The sequence below is a fragment of the Gasterosteus aculeatus genome, chromosome 5 (genome assembly GCF_964276395.1).
Source record: "Gasterosteus aculeatus chromosome 5, fGasAcu3.hap1.1, whole genome shotgun sequence".
Classification (NCBI taxonomy): Eukaryota; Metazoa; Chordata; class Actinopteri; order Perciformes; family Gasterosteidae; genus Gasterosteus; species Gasterosteus aculeatus.
In genome coordinates this window covers 7962873-7984548 of record NC_135692.1, presented here as the reverse complement: position 1 = coordinate 7984548, position 21676 = coordinate 7962873, and the positions used below count along the sequence as shown (strand labels likewise).

The following is a 21676-nucleotide window of genomic DNA, read 5'->3' as shown; positions in this document are numbered from 1 at the left end:
AAAAGCAATCAGGCAAAACAGTAAAAAACAAACATATAAAACAATCTCTAAATAAGGGGCGCATAGATGTGGCATAGTAATTATATAAGGAATGTCGTGTCCCAGCGTTAACATGCGGCATGTACGACCACCACCATCATCATCTCCGCCATCATCATCATCACCATCATCATCATCATCAGAGTGCAGCCGAAAGCCCCCCTGATTACCGCAAGGCTCGAAAGGCCTAAACCTGCAGTCACATGGCGTTTGCACGTTTTGGCGTACATTTTAGCGGCTTTGTTTGGCTCTGCGGCATCTCACGGGTTAAACGCGCAGAGCAGTTACTGAACCGCACACGAGAAAAGAAGAAGATGAGGCTTTGTATCATTATTATTAAGAATCGTCTTCCACTTTGCGCGGAGGTGCGCGCGTCGGACCGGCGCGTTAATCGCAGGCGTATCAGAAACATGGTGCCTCTTACCTTTGTTGATAATCCATCATTTCCTGTGTGTGTGCCACTCCGCAGAAGAGATTCCTCGCGCCTCCTATACACCCCCCCCCCTCTCCCTCCCCCTCCCTGAGAAAAAAAACGTCCCATTTTCTTCAAGTGATTTCATGGAAGTAATCCCAGCATCCAGGAGTGTGATGATCCTTCATTTTCACGAGCACGTAGCCAAAAAACAAGTGGAGCCACGCACAGTACGGCGCGTGCAGCGGAGAAGCATCGCGCGCGGACGCTCCATCCCTTCAATATTTCGGGGACCAAAACAAATGGACCCGTGCAGCCTCGATAATAACAACAACAAAAACAACAACAACAACCTGCGTGTTGCATAAGCAAAGAGCCGAGGAAAATGGCTCGTGTTGGTAGTGTTAAGTGAAGGAGCAGTAGCAGATATAACCTCATGGGAAATAAGTTCACATTCCTGCGGACCACGTGACGAACGGCCGCCAATCATTGAGCAGAGTGAGTCGTAAACTTTCACGGCAAAGTTGTAAATTTTCATAAACAGCTGCCGTTTTTTTTTGTTCCTTAAGACGTTGCTTTTCTCGTCACGATCTTTATTGTTGGAGATGATTCGGGGGTTCGACGCAGGACGAAAATCAGGTGTTAAAGACGCTAAATGTAAGGTGTATTTCGTGAGATTTGGTTTCGGATGCGCACTTGGTTCCTGTTCCATCCTTCAAAAAAAAGGTGTGTGCAGCTTCTTATTGTTCTCTAAAAACAGCGTTAGTGGGACCCGGTTTATTCATATCTTTAATCTGAGATTATTAGATGATGTTCAGTGCTCCTTAATCCTCGTGACCTCGTCAGACGTTTCGTACTTAAATAATCGTACTATCTCAAACACGGAATGTTGGTCGGATTTTTTGCTTATATAAAAATGGTCTCAGGCTAAAAATTAAAGACTTTTTCGTTAAAGACTATTATGATCCTTCTAAATGGAGGTTTTCCAGCCTCTGCAGATCCATTTAGCTTTAACCTCACAGGCCAAAGATTGAAATGGAGTTCGACTAATTGGAGTCCCGAGGGGGATTTTAAAGTAACGAAAAATAAAAACTGCACACTCTTCGCCAACATCTATTTCGATTATCAGGCAAAAATAAGGCCCTGTCTTAAAGTAATGCAGCCATTCGTTAAAACTGGTATTTATCCTCATTGGTATTGTTTCTAAATGTCTTATTTCCGTTGTGTCTCGTTTAAAAAAAGAGTCTTTTTTAGTTGACATCTGGACAACGAGAATTTCCGACTTTTATTGATGCAATAAAACCATAAATTCCTGAAATGCAACTCTTTCATCCTCCGCTTTTTTTTTACCTCGGAGATGCAAACTTTGATTGCTGTTTCCCTCAAAATGTTATAGTTGGGGATTGAAAAGAGGTTTAGGATTAGGTTTGAGTTGGAATTCCAAAATAAAATCCTAAAATAAAACAGTTTCCCTCCATCTCTGAATCTTTTTTATAAGGTACAAAACCCCCTTCATGTCACAATAATAACGGATCAATATTTGTGTTTTGAGTTTGATGTTAGATTTGAGTTTCTGGGAAACATGTGATGTGTTTTTGTAATTTCATTTAAAAAATGAAGGACTTTTCTTCTGAAATATTTGTATTAAAATATCTTTCGACTCAATTTTTTGGTGATTTGAATTTGTATGTTTTAAACACATTAGACACGAAAAGATTCTTCTCATACACAATTGTGATTTTACGACAAATCAACACAAGTTACATTAAAACTTTATATTTTCCGAGGAGAGAGCAGTTTGAGTTGTTTTGGCAAATTTTGTAACTTTTGATCAGAAGAACCCGGATGCAGAGATGTTGTAAAACTTTATGGCCTCTTTGTCTCACCAAAGTGAATCCACACAGAGAGGAGCAACTTATTTTCAAACATGAATTACGAACTTTCTACAGAAGGGTAGATTATGTAACAACACAGTAATAATAAACAAAAAGGTTTTTTTCAAGCAACCATAACAAATAATAATAAATGATAAAGCTAAATATGCTAAATAAGCCTTAAAAAGCCCCCGAATCAGTTTTCTTGTATAATTAAATTTAAAAAATCAGATTAAAAAAATAAAAAATATATTTTGTTTAACCTCACTGCAAAGTAAAAGAAAGAAAACATTTATAATACTTGACTCAAATTCCTGTGAGAAAAGAGACAAAAGGCCCTTATTTTTTGATTCCTCAGTTTCTTTTCAAATAGGGTTTAAATCAGAACTAATAATACTTTAATATTCATGAAGTTATATGAGTGAGTTTATGATATTTCCTGGAGAGGATTTGATTTACACAACTCAAAGGGTTAAAGCAGACTTGTCTGACTTTATTTTGGCACTGTAGGTAAGGTTTGTTTGAGATGATTCATCCCTGCAGAGCAAATACACATATGTGAGCACAAACACACAGCGGGTTAAAATAACCATAGTGGGTTTTTTTCCCTGCCAGGCTGGAGGTCATAAAAGTGGCAAGCAGTAAACTGCATGAGTCCAGATATAAAAATCTATCAAAGATGAGACTCCTCGAATCGGCACGGTGTGTTTTCTTTAAGTTCACAGCTTAAGACCTCTCCACGTCCAGATCTCCTCTGCGTCTGCAGCTCACTGGCCTTTATCCTGCTGCTGCTGGGTGGGGGGAACTCTGCGGGAGGAGCTGCGGCCCATGTGAGAGAAGCCAGGCCTCCTGAACAGGGGGGCTGGCTTGGAAATAACGAGCAGGCCCTGCAGGACCGCGGGGTCGTGGGACCGCGGGCCACAGCGCGGGCCTCCTCTGGGCAGGTGGTGGAGGATGGGGATGCTGGGGTGTGACCGGGGGTCCGGGTAGGAGCTGCTCCTGGTGTCCTGCTGCAGGGCAGGGGGGCCGTGGACTGAGGGGGAAACGAGACACAAACCACAAGGGAGTTTAACTATGAGAATATCAATAGGAACATTAGAAAACATAGAAAATGCCAAAAGGCTTTTAATTGTTCTGCTTGTTTTTTGTTCATTTAAAATCTCAAACATTAGATCCTGTCTGAAATAATAATAATAATAAACAACAATCCAAATGAATTATCAAAGTTGAATTACGTTGATATTTGCAGTATGAGAAGAAGAAAGAAGTCAAATTGCGGATTCCTGAATTTTGGTTTAATACAAATATACAGGCAAACGCAAAACCGCTTAATGGTGGTTGTGAAGTTGAGAAAAGCCGAACGCAGCTGGTAGTCATAACTCAAAGACAGAGAGGCGTAGCTCCCGGGCCAGTAGTGTGTTCACCTGCCCAGTGAGTCCGCTGGACTCCAAAGGTCCTGCTGTGGCCCTCAAGCTCAGACAGGTTCCTCTTGTCCATCGTGGCTCTCAGCAGGCGCTGAGTCATGCGGGAGTGGATATGCTGCAACGAAGCAGATTGAATTATTAATTACGCGGTAATATAGATCGTCCACAGTCACTGTTTTTTTAAAATAGTAATAATGTTTCAAATAAAATACAAACATGGATTTCTATCATTTCTGAACTTTTAAAACCTGATTTCATTTAAAATAAAATTCATGGATTTCTGTACATAATCATTTGCTTGTTTTAGTTTATATGACAATAAATTGTTTTGGGGTTTTTTGTTGCTTTTTTTCGGTCCAAAAATACAAGCAAACTGAAGACATTTCAAATGAATGCACTGATCCCTCTTTTCTATTTCTAAAAGGGCCGTAAACCTCTCCCTTTTGATTTCAGTGAATAAACCAGTCAATCTATACAGGCCTGGTTTGATCTGTGTGGTCCCGTGTCATACCTCCAGGGAGTGCTGCTGCTTCCGCCGTCTTCCTTGGTAGAACTCAGTCAAAGAGTCCAACTGAAATGAAAAGACAAAGACGACCGGAGGCCGAAGCACCTGAAATGATCAATTGACTGACAACAAACAGGAGGACAATGCCACCACTACAAAGCCGGCGTGAGCTGCGGTTGTGAATGTGTCCATTCCAAGCACAACGTCGTACCTGCCGTGTCTGATGGGCCCGTTGACTCTGCTGCTGGGCGCAGGCCTCCTTCGGGACCCCCCCTCCGCCTGTCCGGTCCTGCAGCAGCTGCCGGATCTGGTCCACCACCCCGAGGTCCTGCAGTAGTTTCTTCCTCTGGAGGAGCGTGTTGATCCGCTCACGCTCCTCTGCTTCATCTTCTCCTTCTTCCTCCTCCTCCACGGCCTCCTCCTTCACTTCCTCCTCCTCCTCCCGCTGCTGCTGCTTGTCCTCTTGGACCTCTGCAGCTTCAGGGTCCTTTGGCACACTGGACGGAGGATGCTGCAGGGAGACATGTGATTCAATTTGTTCGTTTTTATTGCCTCATATATGTGTAGCCAGTATACATTTACAATATATCAGCAATTACTGTCACTGAATAACCTTCATAACGCAGTTTCTTTCCCATCTTGACAATATATGAATGTATTTAAATTTGAAATGAGAGACGTCCTATAGAAATTATCTGCGGGAATATTATTCCAGCTAATTTAAATTGGGGTAAGAGTCCATTTACAGAAAGAGGGTCAACCAGAATGTGAAGCATTCATCAAGAGACAGAAGCAGTCGGGCTCCCTCTGGTGGTTTCCGGTGGGCACTGCGGCCTCAATGCCTCACCGGCAGCGGGTCGGCGTCACAGTTCGCGGTGGGAGGGGCTTGTGTTTGTGCCTCTCGAGGTTTAACTCTCTCCCCCGCCGTCTCCCCCTGCAGGTCTCTCCTCCGGCCTCCCCTCTGGTCTCTCTCCTTTTGCTCCTGCTTCAGACGCAGCTCCTGCAGCTGATGCCTAAACACAAACGAAATACACAAACAACGACTGAAGAACAACCTTGTGTGTAGTTCATACGGTGATGTTACAAGTTCAAAATCGTTAAGTTAAAAAAACACATTTTTGAGTCATTAGTATTATAACTTCATAGTTTGTAAAACCATTTGTTTTGGTGAATACTGATCCAGTGGGAATGTTGATTATATTTTAGGAGCATTATGTTTCTCTTTCCTGTTTATTGATTCATAATTTAGTCTCTTCAACAGAGGGGAAACGACTACTTATTCAATAGTAATGATACCAAACAGAAAATGAGTGAATGCTCACATTCGACAATCACCAAAATCAATACTTTTGTCTCATACCCCCTTTTTGGTAGACCTCTCCATTTATTTATTTACAGCAAAACACCCATGCAGTACATTTCCTCTCCCTTCACTACTTTTTGGTTCATAAATCGTATGATTGGTTAACGCGAGTCTACAGGCTGGCAATTTGTGAATGAAACTTGTAATCCATGATTTGCGGTGGTCACTGTTTCAGTCTTTTCTCTGTCCCACCGCTGCTCTGTTCGGGCTTTTACACGTTTCTGTGATTAAGGAGGTAGCGGCGTGCATCACCTGCAGCTGCTGCTCTCCACGGACTTGTTGTGTTAAACGCGCTGCGGGTACCTGGCACACTCCTCTCTGGCCTTGGACGCCGCCGTCTCCTGGAAGAGCGAGCTGCTGTGTTTGAAGTACTTGTCGTATTTCTCCCCGCCCTCCCTGGGATAGATCCTCCGGAAGCCTCCCAGGTGTTTGGCCTCGTACCGCTCCATCTGCTCCAGCGTGGCGGCCTGGCACTGACGCAGCTCCTCCGACCTGGAACACGTGAGCGGCATGACCTGATGTAAGGGAGCAGTGACCTCGGGAGGAAAGAAACCACGGATGTTTTTTGACTCCACCTGGCCTCTCTGGTGCTGTTTTGCTGCAGCCGGTCCTTCACCCTGCGTCTCTCCTCCTTGGTGATCTTGCGGCGGTCACAGGCGTCCAAGTTGATGAGAACCAGCGTGTCGTAGAGCAAGGCGTCCTTCACCTCGCGGTCCAGCGGTGAGTCCGTGGTAAAGCTGGGGGAGTGGTTCACCTGGACACACACACACACACACACACACAGAAGAAACACGGTGATCCACATGGATGTCTATGAAGAGCATGGATTCTCCTGAGTAACACATTTCAATACAAACTTAAGAGGCGACCCTTTTTCCAAAGATTAGTAAGAAGACCAAACTTTCCATTCAAACAATTCCCTCCCCTTGATTGTACGCAAAAATGCCTCGAAAAGAACTGAACCAGGTATCAACAACCATGTTTTCATCTGATGTACGGAACGCAGGCGGTCCCTCACCTCCAGCACCCAGGGTCTGAGCCGGTGATCCAGCAGCACGTCGAAGCCCAGGATCTCGAAGCAGGCGCTGCCCGTGGTGTGGTTGGGGAAGCAGGTGTGGTAGTTGTGCTTGAGGGTCGGGTGAGCGGAGATCAGAGTCTTCACGATCACGTCCTCGATGTCGTCCCACATCTTGTCCGTGTTGCCGGTGATGGACTCGAGGAGCTTGTTCAGGGTGGACAGCTTTCTGAGGACAAAAGAAACAAAATCAAAACAACAACAAGTACGCCATGAATATGCAGTGTTTTATTGTTGTTGTAGTCGTACACGTCGGGCATGGTCTGGTCACCGTTTGCTGCCGGTGTCTTCGTCACGGACAAAGTTCTTGCTGTTCTTGTTGATGGAGTAGTTGGTGAGATGCATGCACACGTCATCCTTAAGGGAGGAAGACGAGGGAGAGAGACATCAAGAAAGAAACAAAAACAGCTGTTCACCGATTTACACAGTTCCTCTGCAACTATTTTATAACATATTAGCATTTAAGCATTTTTTTATGAACAAAAATTGACACAATCTTTTGTTAAGAATATACACTTGTTGGGCTGCTAAGCTTGTTAATAGGTGTACCTACTTTACTGTAGTCTTGTTTTGTTTTTATCAACCCAGGGTTAAAGTCTGGCATTGTATTTCATGTCTTACTGATACTTATTTCTAAGTATAAGATTATTTATTGTAATTAATGATGAGTCAACATGCTAATGTAATTCTCACTGTACTGTACAGGAAAACTATAACAGTGACTCACTCCTGATCTTCAATGGTTCAAACTCAGTATGTTATCGTTGTCAACAAATCTATAATAAAACCAACATTGTGTTAATCGGTCTCTTTCAGCACATCGGTGCTTTCTGAAAACATCGGTGCATCATTAAAACTGCCCCTAAATAGACGTGTAGTTTTGCTCAAACCGAAAGAAAATTGTCAATTTGTAGGTGACTATTTTCAGGAGCGGATTAATCCACATTTGGAGCTCTGGTGATTACTTGTGGTGATGGAGGAACAACAGTGAGGCTCCTTGATGTGTTTTTAATGGAGTTCTGTGGCTCAGAACAAGAAGGGATCTCTGGGTTTGATGTGCACACAGACACAGCACTCAGTATAATATGAGTAGACATTTCTCACCACATTCCCTTGTGTCGGTTCGCTGTACTTGGAGGTGCAGAAGCGAGCCAGTCCCTCCTTGAACATGAAGATGCTGAGTGGGTCACATGACGTCACCAGCACGTAGATACGCAGGTCGAACTTGTATCCATCAATTATGTAAGGCTGAGGAGGGAATGAAGGACATCAGTAGACTTCAGTGTGTGTGTGTGTGTGTGTGTGTGTGTGTGTGACGTTCAATCCACCCTCACCCTGGAGATGTAAACCTGGCAGATCATATGCTCCCCGGGTTGAATGTCTTTAATTGCCTTGGTAATGACGATGCCTTTGCCTTGGCACCCGCTATCCGGCTTACAGATGTACGTCTTGCTCTTTTTGGCCCTGGTGAAAGCTTGGAAGTCACTATAACTGCAAAAAGCACATTTGGTATCTTAACACACAAAGAGAAAAAACACAATAAAGGAGCAAAATCACTGGGGGTGGGGGGGTGCAAACTGACTCTGCGGGAAGGCACCACGTCCGGGGGAAGATGTTGTAGTCTCGGGGGAAAAGCTTCAGCATGCGGTTCATGTTCCTCGCCAGTAAATCTTTGCGGCAGATCTCACTCATCCCGGGGAAGTGGTTTATCTTCTGCGAAGACACGACGCACAAACAAATGTGTCTTCAGGGAAAGTACTTATTGTGAAGTATTTGTATGTGCAAGACTGCAGCAGTCCAAGTGAGATATGACAAAATAGTGCCCCGCCCCCCCACCCTCCCCCCAGTTATTGACCTGCTCAGCACTTCCTGTACTGAATCACTCAATTAGATTACAAATGGATTCTTTAAGCTGTTATAAGTAATGAGAAAATGACGCACTCTCATAATCTCTACGTGAATCTCAATGTTTCATTATTTTATTAATGAGTAGGACACATTGAGCAAAGGGGAATTTAAATTCACAGAGTAGCTGTCGGTTTAATTTGTCCTCGGTGCCGCAGGCAGTGATGCGGGTGCTGCTGGGAGTACCTGGTAGAGCTTCATGTCCTTAACGCGGTCCAGAGACACGGAGCAGTCGGTCCAGAAGAGAGTCCAGTCGTCCCCCTCCGTCGCCTCTCTGAGGCCGAGGAGGCAAGCAGCGCGGCGCACTGAGACCAACACACAGCAGCGAGTCGTTTTACTGCGGCTGTGTGTTACCGACGGCATTGAGTCTGTTAGAAAAACAAGGGGTGTGCTACGAGCACTGATCTAGGAGCTACTGAACACAGTACATGGCCAGAAATGTGAGCACACTAGAACATTACACCCGTGTGAAATGGGGTTAGGACTCTGACAGGACAAATTATTCCATACCAAACTGGCAAAATCATTCTGGATGAGCTGCTTTGTATGTTGAGGCGTTGCAACAGAAAAGAGACAAACACAAAGTTCATAATTGTCTAGAACACAACAGGAATATGTGTAGCATTACAGTTTATTTTGCCATTTTAAAAGCGCAAATCACCCTCACACTGTCACTCCTACTGCTTCTTCTTAGTCATCTTATTATAGACGGCCACTCTACAGATTACAACCAGCAGATCTTGATCTCCATCAGACAATCTCTCTGTTGGTGTCAGCTCCTTTAGGAAAACATCCCGGCACCCTCCTGCAGCCCCAGTTGCAAAATTTAGCACCCAGGTTGAATTCATCATTCTCTTCATCTCATCATCATCACCAGTGACTCCATAGAGCGGTTTCCTTTTCAGCTCCACTCCTGTAATTATATGATGCTAGGATGGGGTCTGACTGCCAGAGACTACTCAAATTTCTGATTCTGCTGTCCCTCCAAATCAGGGCCATGTACATTTAACGTAGTCTTCGTTTGTACTCCCAGAACTCGTTGGGTTGGGTGAACTATAAAAGTTGGGTGCAAAGTAATAAATTATTTTAAAACTGATATATTAGAGAACATACCACTTTCATATTTGCAGTTGGTGAGGTTGATCCACAGTCATCTGGAAGAGAAGAGAGAAAGAAAGAGGGACAGACATCTGCTTTGCTCCAAAGTCCCACAAGCGCCTCATCCCGCTCCTCTCCTCTTCATCACACCACGAGGACTAGTGAGAAAAATAAAAACCGAACAGCCTCCAGAACAGGCTGCAGAATCACAGCCGTCAGGCTGCTCGGAGGTAAAGTACCTGCAGCTAGAAGTACTAACGGAGGGGATCAGCATTGATGTACAGTAAGTACCTCTTCTTGCTTTTCCTTTTCTTCTTGCCGTTGATGGGCGGCGGAGCGAAGGGGCGGGCTTCCGTCTGGCTTTCTCCACGCTCTCCCTGCTGCTCATAGTTATGTGCATCTTCGTTTCTGTCTGGACTTTCCACAGGTAGGCCCATCCTGGAGGTGCAAAAACAAAAAATACAATGGGGCGTGCTGCAACGGCCTCACAATGAAACTTGATTCAAACCGAACGAATAACAAGCTGTAAGTGCGCATGGACTCATGTTTCCGTTTCCATTTCTCTCATCAGGTGAGTGCTGAGGCTGTAACCGCGATGTCACACGCCGGCATTAAAGAGTTATTAAGGAGAGCTAACTCTAACGCCAACCAGAACTTTCATTTTTGGTTTTGTATGATAAAATTGTGTGGTGCTTTTAGATATTAGTGTCCTTTGCAGGTGGGTTTTTGAAAGCAGTCCACTTCGTCCATTTTTCATTAACAGCCACCATCTCATGTTAAGTGGGATCTAAAGATCGCCTTCTAGGTCACCGCTAATTAACGAGGTAAAAGATTAATGTCCACCGTCTATGACAAAGGCGTTTGCAAAATGGGGTCATTCTCCCACAATGCAACGAAAAAATTAAATGGCAGAGTTGAAAAAATGAATCTATTTGTGAAGTCAAAAAGTCCTTTCTATTAGGATAAAGCGTTTAAGAATTTAGATGTTTGACGATTGGTATGTAGTCCGTACTAACTAGTATTTAGTGAATTAGTATGAAGTATGAATTTGGGACCCAACTTCAGATGCTTTGTGAGACTGTACTCGAGCTAAATGCTAATGTCTGCATATTTCAGTTAAAAGCCTGCTAAACGCAAAGTACACCTGAGGATAATGGGAACGGTATGTGAAGAGTTAAAGGCTCATCATCGTTGAAACAATTCATCCTCAAGGGAACATGAACGTGTGTAACAACAAAATATTTGTGGCAATCTCACAGTGGCACTAAAAGAAAAGTCATTAGGATTCATCCTCGGGGGAACATGATTGTCTATAACAAATGCAAAGACAACACAATTCAGTAAGATGTTTCGCTGTGAAAGTGATGAACCGACTGAACCCCATTGCAATCTGCAGAGCTCAGCATGTTTAAAAATCTAAGTTAAAAGGAATAAACTTTGGGGAATTCTGATGGACTTCTGAGTTCTGGGTGGGTTAATGTCCGGCCCTTCACTCTGAAACAAGCTCAACGGCCTGCGATCGCCACCACAGCGTCTCAACAGTCGGCCTTCGCCTCAGATGTGGTGTCACGTGAGGTTAAAGGCGACTTCATGTTAGTCCCTGGTAATGATCGCGGGGGCATCAAGGAGGGACGTCCCAGGCACACTGCGGGGGGTCACGGTGCCGGGTGACCGTATTCTGATCCAACAACCTGGATAATCCTGGCCCCCGAAACCATGAGCTTTACACGGGGCCGAGACGCCCCACTGACCTCAGATGCGGTTACAGCCGCGCACAAGGATTTCTTCGAGGTTTTCTCTCAGCGTGCACAACAGGTAGGTGAATAACACCTTGGTATCATCTGGAACTGGAACTGGAAAATGCCAGTGTCACTGCACACATAGTGAGACGCAACACTAGCACATTGTCTGTTTCTTTCAAAAATAACAAAACCGCAGCACTAAACATTAAACAAGATGTTCAGGGACACGCAGAGCTATTGTTGCTATGGAGGTTGTCACTATCTGACTAATTAATATGATGGAGTGGAAGAGAAGACACATCTTTACATTCCATTTGATACGATTGTTACTTGTTTACTTATTAGCCTTTCACATGTCCACACACATAATTAACGCTGCAACTAACAATTATTTCATTATCTGGTAAATTTATATGAATGGGGAATTACAAAAATGTTGCCATCTTAAAACTGCTTTGTTCCGTTCAAAAATCGGAAAGTGTTCCATATGACAAAATATGAAACAGAAAACCCAAAATATTTGCATATTGCAGTAGCACATAAATGCTCTCTCAACTTACTGAACCAAAATTACATACATGTTGTTTATGAAAATCAATATAGGCTGATCTTACTTCTAGATTGACTAGTTATTCATGAATGAATTCTGCACACATCACATTGCGCTAAATTCACCATGCCAGTTTATTAAATAAACCTAAAGCTAAAACTACTCAGTCCGATGCAACAAATCCTCTTCATGCTCTGTTTCAGAGGTGAGTGTTCTCACTTTGTGTTCATTTTTAAAAGCTGCAGTTTGTTGAATTTGTTCTAATATTTAGGAGGACCTCATCGATAAAATGTCCCTAATCAGTTAGTCACAGAGATCTTGTTCACCATCACCGCGTTCATTAGAGAAATGGCTCTTACTCACCTGCACTCTGAAGGCTACATCTGTGAGGACGAGGGCGTTGGAAGATGCCACCCTGTCCGTCCGTCTGCCTCCAAACACAAAACGTTGTCTCAAGAGCCCTTTGAGACGCTGTCACACTCCTCAGTGGACAAACCAATGAGCCACATCTCCACCTTGTACACCGTCTGCCTTTAGGAGTCTTACAAAAAAAAAAAAGAGTAGATTTGTATCATCACAAGAACGTCTCGGTTCAGATTGACACAGTCAAGCGACGGGGCACAGCGGTGGATCTGGTGACCAATTAGAAGTTGAGGGGACAAACACCAGATCCCCTCCTGATGTGATGGAGAGGAAATGAGCAGGAGACCTCAGCAGGGAGCCAGAGCAGAGGGATAATCCCCGACATTTGTTCAATGAAACAGGAGAAGTGCTTTTCAATGCCTCAAGTTGTTAAATTTAAATCTGTGGTGAGAAGCGCCGTGGCAGAGCGTGGTGTGAGTGAACAGCCTGGAACATACGGCTTGCTGGCCAAGTTGAAATTGAGAACCTTCAGCTGAAGTTCAGCCTGCCATTGAAGGCATTAAAAATGGAGCACAGGCCGAAGTGGAAACGCTGATGATAGAAGAATAGAAAGTAGACGCACAGGACAACGTGACTTGTGTTAGTTGTCACGACGGGCATCAATCTGATTAAAACAAGACGGGACGACATCATAGACACAACATGTCACGGTGCTGAAACTACTTGTTTATTCAGATAATTAACTTTACTAAACAACTAGCTGACATCCAACACCCTTTCACACTGAATTATCTACCTTTAATCTTGCTTATGATGCTGTAAAGATCGCCTGCCAAGCATCTAGTCCTGTGGATTCACATGGCATGATTGTATTTGAGGGTATTCTAACAGCTTGTGTGTGTGTGTTATATGCATCACAGGCTCTCAAACAATTACACGGCCTGGGAATTATAATTTAACGTGAGTGTATTTTTATAGAGATATTACGTGCAGGTAGCAGACGTTCATGCTCTTTTCTCAAATTCAATAAATAGTGCTTTATGTTATTAAATTAAAAAGTGGCACTGGAAAAAAATCTCAAAATGTAAATTGCTGATGTTGTAAAGTAAAAACCGAATCCATAGTTTGCTCATAGAATTCACAAAGGTTTAGGATACTTACTATTAACGTTACTTAACGTTACATAGTTTATTTGTCTGGGAGACGTTTTAACAACACAAATAAGCCGATGTGCATTTAATTTCCCTCTAGAATTTATCTCCGAATCCTCTTCCAATGCTCACAGTTTATCAGGACACCTTGTGATTAAGTTTAGCTTAAGAAGTTTTCTCGTCGGGACAGTAGTAAAACATCTATGACTTGTTTTTCCAACGGCAAGAATCTCGACACGACACACCCAACGTTCCAGTTGACGTCTGTAGGTCTCTTATTAAGATATCTAGCTGAACCTCATAAACAAACAACATGACTTGACGCTCTATATGCTAACCGATCGTTATATGCTAACTGTAGGCCGTTGTCATGGTAACGACTAGAGAAAGAACGGCCAGCAACGTTAGGAACGTGACATTACCGTTCGCGTGTTGTCTTTTTACCGGTGCCGTCACACCGAGCAGCTTTGTGTTAGGTTACGCCTGTTGTTGTTGTTGTTGTTGTTGCTGTTGTTGACGGGTCGTGGTTGTCGTCTTCTTGGCTTGACACACAGCGGCGACGTATCCTGTAAAGGTAAACATGAATGAACTCGAAGAACACACACGCTGTCCATCAGATGGTACCGCCCTGGTAAGTCTTTAGCCAATCATAATCCAGGGGTGTGAGCGTTATTGTCTCTGATTGGCTCACCGATGTTAAAAGACTCACGTTGCCGCAAATACATGTTTCCGTTTCGATGGTTTTCGGGTAATTTATTTAATATTTTTGCACGGTAATTGACGTCGAAGTAAGTGCGGGACACTCAACCACAAGCTGATGATAATGCCTTCCCTAAAATAAAATGCATAATGTCACACATATATGACAAATATGATTTGGCAATGTATCGCCATAAAACATGCTCACCTATGTTAAAATGTAACCCCAGGGAAAAGAAAAAAGGGGGGAAATTAGATGTGGCATTTGTTAGTATTTAATTTTAGATATCTTAGTATGTTTCCATATGGCTGAGCTTTTAACCAGCACTGATGTCAAAACACTGATGTCTAAACTGACCAATATCAAAGTGTGTCTTTTAATCAATTCTAAAAATATATCATAACACATATTTGGTCACATTTAAATATCAGAATATGTTTCAAGGCGGAAAACCGTTTATCTTTCTCTTGCTGTGCAGAGGCGAAGAGGGTATACTGTATACATTTTTCATTCGCCTACATTACCCACAATGCATCATAACGATCTCCAATAAATGCAACTAGTGATGCCTTTAAGTAAAATTGGAAACAGGGTAGCAATGCCTGAATTGATGAAAATACATAAAATACGACCTGGAGGTCTTCTATCAAATACCATATATTAAATTGTCGTGCTGCAGTTGTAGTACAACGTGTGAAAGAGCTCAAATATGTAGATACATTATATCAATAAGGTGTATGCTAAAATGTGTACGTACATGTCCTACTTGTAGTAGTAAAATATAAAATTGTATTATTAGATAAACGTCATTAAACTGTGTTAATACCGTGGTAAAATTACTTTTGGAAATCAAAGAAAATCGGTTTGAATGTTTGTATGTAAAACTCTCAACTTTAAGTGGCCGAAGCGTGTGGTAGTACAACGATCCGAGGAGCACCTGAACGCAGCACAGCGGCTGTCTCTGACGAGCGGAGCTGGCGGTGTGTGTTGGTGCGGCGACGAGCAACAGCTAACATGTAAGTTCAGTTTAATGTCTTTATCCGAAACATTTACTCCAAAACGGAGTTTTTAAAAACTCCTTTTAACTGAAAGCAGAGTTTTCTGTTGAAAGCTATTATTACATAATGTCTCGGGTGCGGTTTTCTTTTGCTCAATCACTTTCGGTTTCAATATTTGAATGTTTAAAATCAGTTCAACTGCCTTTTAAAAGTTTAGTTTATATTTAGTTTTCACCATTTTCAGCGCTACAACGCAGGGCTGTTGAAATACGATACGTGCGCACGAACAACAACAATAACGGGAAGAAGAAAAGCGAATAAAACCAGCTGCCGTCATCGGTAGCTCTGTTTATTTTGACAGCACATCATGGAGAAGCCCGAAGAGGCCGCTGAGGCACGAACCTTCCCCCAGGTGGTGTTCACCGACACCCCGTACTCCTATCCGTATTCGACCACCGTGACCTGCCGCTACACCATCACCTCCCCCGTCCAGCCGACCCCCCGGGACTGGGTGGGCATCTTTAAGGTCGGGATGAGAAAGAAGTGTTTACATGGATTTATTGGTTTTACTACCTATAAAACAATATAAAGGATCCTGGAAGTAGCGTTTTTTTAAATGTGACTCGGTCTCTCAAAACAATGACTCGTCTAAATAATGACATCACAACAATAGAAATTCAAATATTCGTCCAAAATAATGAGTCATCTCAACAATAATAGAGAAATTATTTAATTCATTATTTTGAAATATTGACCCTATATTTTAATAATAAGTAGTATATCAATTCCAGAATAATGAGTTACTATCTAAAATAAATTACTTGTCAAAATAACAATAAACCTCAGAATAATCAGCTCATATTTTTGGGGAAAGTTTTTCATAACTTTGAGATACAGACTAAATATTTTTATAATTTTTTTCAGTAAAAATCACATCAGTAGAAAATAGCTTCCCTTTCGCTTCCATATATATGTGTGTTGCCTCAAGGAATCTGGCTCTTGACTTTTGTCTCATCACTTCTTTAACAGGTCGGGTGGAACACAATAAAGGACTACCACACCTTTGTTTGGGTGGAGCCGTGTCACGATGTGGTCGGGCGAGAATCCACAACGAGGTCCGTTGTTTTTAAAGGTAAGAAACTTTTGGACCGCCTGGTAAAAACGTTTGTTGTGTACACTTGCCAAAGTCACAGTGTCAACATGATTTAAACCTTATCAGGATATTAAAACAGGAGTTTATGAGCCGCTGTGACAAAGGTACTCTGCCTTGGCGGTGTTGATCATATCTGGTCAAATCTTCTGTGCAAACCACAGCGTTTGTTTTAGCTCCTTCCAGCTCGCTCAAAGCTCACACACAGATTCAGTTTCATTCTATACTGTGACGTAGTGATAACTGGTGATCTTTCATAACTGGTCAGATGCCTCCACGTGAGCAACAACTGTTCCCTCCGACAAGGAGTGAAGAGTGTTCAGCGTCAACAAAATGTTGCGCAACCGCAATATATATTTGTCCTTGTTTGTCCTGTTTGTTTGTCATGTGCGATTCGGTGTTGATTTCTGAGAGACGGATCCGTGACGACGGTTGCGTGTGACTTCTTAAAATAAAGTCATGTTTGCTTGTGACCGTCCTCACAGTTCATGTCTTGAGTGGACTTTTACTGTGTGCTTTTTGCACATTGCTTCATTTCGATTATTTTTGGAAGCCTGAAGGATTGAATACTTGATCTGAAATTGACATAATTTGATAGAACGGGTCAATAAAGTACTTATGTAATTTCCCTCCGACAAGGGAATTTCCTAAGATTGCCACTAAGATTATCATCTTAGTGGCAAATTTGAGACATTTCAAAAGCATGTTGAAAACCTTTAAAAGTCCTGACAGTACATTACCTCCTGTTTTCTGATATCACAGTGTTTAGTTTTAAGAGAGAATTTACTCCTTTTTGCTTCCTGATATGATTGTAAACAAAATGTTTTTCGGATTGTTGACAAGAGATATTGAGACACACTAGGAAGTTTTTAGTAACCATAGTGAGCTTGTTCTTCTAGCGAGTGAGTGAATCCTCCCTGTTCTCCTCCTATCAGAGTACTACCTGCCGAAGAATGAGCACGACTTCTACCAGTTCTGCTACGTGGACGGCAACGGCGTGGTACAAGGAGCCAGCACTTCTTTCTGCTTCAAAACGCCGGCGGAGGAAGACCCGGAGAGCGACCTGCAGGGAGACCTGCTGGTCATTACTACACAGGTATCAGATGTCAGCTGAGAACGTGGTTTCCATGGAAACGATCGGACGAATATAATTACAATCGACGGGTCATTTTTAAACTCGCAGTGGGGCTCTTGACTGATGACTAGAGGCTTTGTGTTGATTTGTGTGCTCTGTTGTAAATCAGGAGCAGGTGGACCAGGGCCTACTTGAGAAAGCTGAGCTGCAGAAGGAGCTGGATCGGATAAAGGAGGAAAATGAAACCTTGAAAAAAGTTCAACAGACAGAGCAGCAACGTGTTGCCAGCCTGAAGGTCAATAAAGAGTAACACATTTCACAACAGGGAGAAATAGTTAAATAGGACCTTTGATATTTGACCCGCTGTGGTTTTGTTTCTGCAGCGGCAGAATGAACAGAAAGCGAGAGAAATGAGTGAGCTGGTCAAAGAAATGGAAGAAATCAAGAAACGGAATGACGACTTGAGAAGCACCGTGCAGCAGAAGGAACAGGAGAATGACGGATTAAAGGTTTGCTTTCAGTCTGCCGGGGGAAGTCGGTGCTGCGGCTTCAGGGTTCAGAACTAACTCTGGTGTCTCCACCAGGAGGACCTGATGAAGCAGGCGGAGAAACAGCGGCTCGAGGCCACAGTGGAGAAAATCACCAGCTTGAGTTTAGACGACCTATCGGGGCAAAATGAGGTAAGATTGTGTGTGTGTGTGTGTGTGTGTTTTTCTGTTTTTCTGTTTAAATCTCTTTGGCTGCTAAAAGCTCCGACGAAATGTGGCGCCAATCCTCCGTTGTTCCATTGTTCAGACGCACGCTCGGGAGAAGTACGACCAAGCCGTGATGAAGATCAACCAGCTGAAGGGGGAACGCCACCAGCTGAAGGAGCAGGTGGAGGCTCAACGTGAGGAGATCGTCACGTGAGTCGAGTCCGAGCATTGTTATCTGTCCACCGTTGGAGTACGTCTGTCCCGACCCTGACAGCCTTTGTTTATATTTTGAAGGTTAAATTCCAAACAAAGAGAACAGGAAAGGGAACTGATCAAAATGAAAGACACCATCCAGCTGCTTCAGGTGAATCGACTTTGCATTTTGAAGTTATTTAATAACAACAGCTTCATCCTTCTAAATTCTTCTTCTCCAAAGATGCTCTTACAAGTAAAATAGTCCCCAAACAGGCGAACGTTGTGCATTTGTTGGACTACTTTCAGCGACAGTTTAATCCACATCAGGTGCATTTACTGAATGTTATTTATTTATTATCATAGTAAAGTGGTTTGCAATCCCAATGATGCAATTTTCTAACTAAATCAGCTATAACAACAAGATTATATGTTAATTTCTCGCTGTAACATACAGGAAAATAAGAAGGAATCTGTCCTGACTTCAATGTGGAGGCTTTTGTTCTCAACACATTTTGACCAAAACCAACATCAGTTAGTCGACCTCTCAAAGACAAACTTATAAGAAAACTCCTCAAGATATATAACTGAATGCAGTTTTTATTGGGGACTACAAATGATTCTTACTTGATGCTTTAGTGCGTATTTGTGTCATTATTGAGATGCTACACGCTGATGGCTTTGGTCTCCTCATGAGACCCGATACGAGCTGATGATTTGTTCCTGAATTGAAATGCACGTGCTTTGACCTCTTGGGCAGGTTGACCTTCAGAGCAGTGAGATGGACAAGGGGAGGCTCTCTGTGGAGCTGCAGAGGTCGCAGAGCCAAACAACCGTCATGGACGACATGCGGAGAGAGATCCAGGAGTTAAGCGAGAAGCTGGCCAGGCAGACGACACCGCAGAACTGTTCAAATGACGACCTGACGGTGGGAGCAAACAAAAAAAAAACAACAACTAGAAATGCCTTGTGTTCTTTTTAAAAACAAAGGGGCTACATGACGGTGTCTTCTTCAGGCGCGGTGTCACACTCTGGCCTCCCAGCTGAAGGAGGCTGAGGGGAAGCTGCGGGCTGAGAGGGAGGAGACCAGAGACATCAGGGTGCGCTCTGAGCATCTGATCCTGGAGCTGCAGCAGCTCCGGGATCAGATGGCCCAGCTGGCCTCATCCGGTGAGAAGGCTGAACGGACGAGCGGCAAACTAGAGGTGAGAAACCTCGAACTCGGTCCAGAGCGAGCTCGCAGCCACGAGCTGCGTGGTCTTCTGCCTTTTTTGTTTTCCACTGCCTCCAGAGCTCCAGGTTGACGAACGTGCTTTTGGTGTCTGCATGCTAAAAACCCGTCGGTCTCTTCCAGCTAAAGCTCAAAGAGGCAAACGGCGCGATCGCAGATGCACGTTTTGCCATCGCAGAGAAAGACTGCTTGATAGGGGAGAAGGAACAGAAGATCGCACTGGCAGGACTGAAAAAAGAAGAGCTGTCCAGAGAGAACCAGGTACCCCTCACACCAGCATCCTCTCCCCCTGTGATCATCAGAACCTCCTTTTGTTTACTCGAGTCGTGTTTATTCCCTCAGATGCTCAGGGACGATATGGAGAGGCTGCGCGGAGCTTATGCTGCACTCCAAGCGTCTGCCCAGACTAACGCGCCTCACCCGCAGCCCCAGCAGCCCCAGCAGCCCGAGCACCCGTACGACAGCATCGGTGAGTTCAACTCATAGCGTTTAAGAAGTATAAGATCATACAAAAGACAGATTACAGAATGTTCGTCCCGCTGTGCAAAATAAAAGATCAATCAAATTACAAACACAACCCCAAAACATTTCCCCCACGTACCCTCAGTGATATTTGCTAACCTGAGCTTGTGCCTCCACCCGAGTATGATGGAGCTGAATGATTTCAGTGAACAATGTGCTGCGTAATCGACACAAGATTCATTTGAACGTATATTTGTTTTTCAGCGACACAAAATGAATACCCATAGAGGATTGCCACCTACTTTTACCAAACAAGTTTTTCCAAAAACAATAGAATCCGGTTTCATTGATAACAAACTGAATGAAGCAGTTGTTTTAATTCATCTGTGGTTAACTGATTCACTTTTCCTTTCAGAAACGGGCGCAGAGGAAGAGGTGAGTGGAAATACTTCAGTCCGGTATTATTAAAGAGGCCATGACCTCACCTGGCTCTCCCAAAGCTCTGTAATCAATGTCTCAATCGCAGCGTTTAAACATCATAGCTTTCTATTAACACAACCTGGCTGAGCTAAAGTGAAGCTGAACTCTCAACATGACTCAGCTGTTTACCGTTTATTTCTGTAGAAGACTTAAAACATAATCCGCTGCCTATTTTGTTACTGCACCCAACGTGCCTTCTCCATTCCTGCCCCCCCTCCTGGCAGTCGCTGATATGTCGCCACTGCCGCGAGAGCTTCCCCTACATAACCGAGGACGAGCTGCAGCAGCACGAGCAGAGTCACCGACTGTGTCCCTTCTGCACGATGATCTGTGACAGCATGGAGCAGTCTGCGTACGAGGACCACGTCTACAGCCACGGGCTGTGAGCGTGCCTCGAAGACCACGTCAGCGTCAGGCAGCACATCAACATATCGTCTTACAAGCCGGGTCGGTTCTGGTGTAAAAGGACCACGCCAATATTTGCTTTTAGAGTATATTTTACTTTTCCGTTTTCCAAAGTATGCAGTTTTGCGTGTTTGTTTTTATTTCTGCCTATATTACCAATACTCAAAACCCCTTTCTTTGTTTTAACAAATGAGCAAAAGTGCTGAAAGAAAAAAAGTCGAGATTGTCTGTTGAATTTGCACATTTGTACAGAATTTAAAGATGTTTATTGAGTCGAGATGCACCAATAGCTCAGCCTCAGCAGTGCTCTTTCACTTGGTTTTGGCAGTTAATCGTCCGTGCACGTAGCCAATGATTTAATTCAAATCAAATATCAAAGAAAATGAGAATAGAACGCATAGATGTTTCATAAAATGAATAGAATATAAATGTAGGCTCTGTAACATCTAAATTAAACAAATTTCAAACCTTCACAAGGATGATTTGCATATTGCACAAAAAATATTTAATTTTTTGTTAATGTATGCTTTGGAAAATAAAGCAGTGATTTATATGTAGGACTTATATTAAAAAGGCCAAAACATTCTTTTTCTGTGGAATATTCCTCATATCATTTACAGTCACTTTTCACCCTTCAGGGGAAACTGCTGATCTGTAACTACAAATGTGTTGATTTAAGTGTAAATTTGAAAATGTAAATGACAGAATGAGGTGTTGATGCGTATGAAAACATGTACGGCTCTGAACGGCTCTGCTGAAGTAATCAAAATAAAAGTGGTGGAACGGA

General features: G+C 43.3%; 2 protein-coding genes and 2 long non-coding RNA genes across 7 annotated transcripts in view; 3 read left to right on the top strand and 1 right to left on the bottom strand.

Annotated features, from left to right (window-relative positions):
- The window catches only part of LOC144407964 (uncharacterized), a 13410-nt gene extending 7257 nt beyond the window's left edge, over window positions 1-6153 (top strand). The window contains exon 3 of one of the 2 annotated variants that reach the window (XR_013467697.1): window positions 6023-6153. This is a non-coding gene — a long non-coding RNA (uncharacterized LOC144407964). Of the gene's footprint in view, window positions 1-508; window positions 2117-6022 lie in introns of those variants that run through there. The other variant, XR_013467696.1, reaches the window with a different exon arrangement.
- ttll6 (tubulin tyrosine ligase-like family, member 6) lies at window positions 2304-14139 on the bottom strand. 3 transcript variants are annotated; one of them, XM_078102975.1, is made up of 18 exons: window positions 13924-14139; window positions 12351-12528; window positions 11447-11567; window positions 9988-10133; window positions 9711-9749; window positions 8784-8902; window positions 8275-8405; window positions 8027-8183; window positions 7797-7940; window positions 6964-7049; window positions 6636-6861; window positions 6193-6371; window positions 5921-6109; window positions 5102-5267; window positions 4466-4765; window positions 4261-4320; window positions 3750-3864; window positions 2304-3358 (listed from the first exon to the last, which is right to left on the bottom strand). In XM_078102975.1, the coding sequence occupies exons 4-18, from the start codon at window positions 10130-10132 to the stop codon at window positions 3093-3095; spliced, it is 2322 nt and encodes a 773-aa protein (XP_077959101.1). In that variant the 5' UTR covers window position 10133; window positions 11447-11567; window positions 12351-12528; window positions 13924-14139; the 3' UTR covers window positions 2304-3092. The 3 variants fall into 3 exon arrangements, with proteins under 3 accessions (XP_077959101.1, XP_077959100.1, XP_077959099.1); XM_078102974.1 differs by having other exon boundaries at window positions 11447-11548; XM_078102973.1 differs by lacking the exon at window positions 11447-11567 and having other exon boundaries at window positions 13924-14135.
- On the top strand, window positions 9726-10209 carry LOC144407965 (uncharacterized). The gene is made up of 2 exons (XR_013467698.1): window positions 9726-9978; window positions 10123-10209. It is a non-coding gene; the product is annotated as an uncharacterized LOC144407965 (long non-coding RNA).
- Window positions 14112-21676, top strand: calcoco2 (calcium binding and coiled-coil domain 2). The gene is made up of 15 exons (XM_040176904.2): window positions 14112-15217; window positions 15561-15725; window positions 16229-16331; window positions 17285-17445; window positions 17594-17719; window positions 17808-17933; window positions 18009-18104; window positions 18220-18329; window positions 18414-18483; window positions 19072-19239; window positions 19328-19516; window positions 19666-19803; window positions 19885-20011; window positions 20420-20439; window positions 20709-21676. The coding sequence occupies exons 2-15, from the start codon at window positions 15567-15569 to the stop codon at window positions 20868-20870; spliced, it is 1755 nt and encodes a 584-aa protein (XP_040032838.2). The 5' UTR covers window positions 14112-15217; window positions 15561-15566; the 3' UTR covers window positions 20871-21676.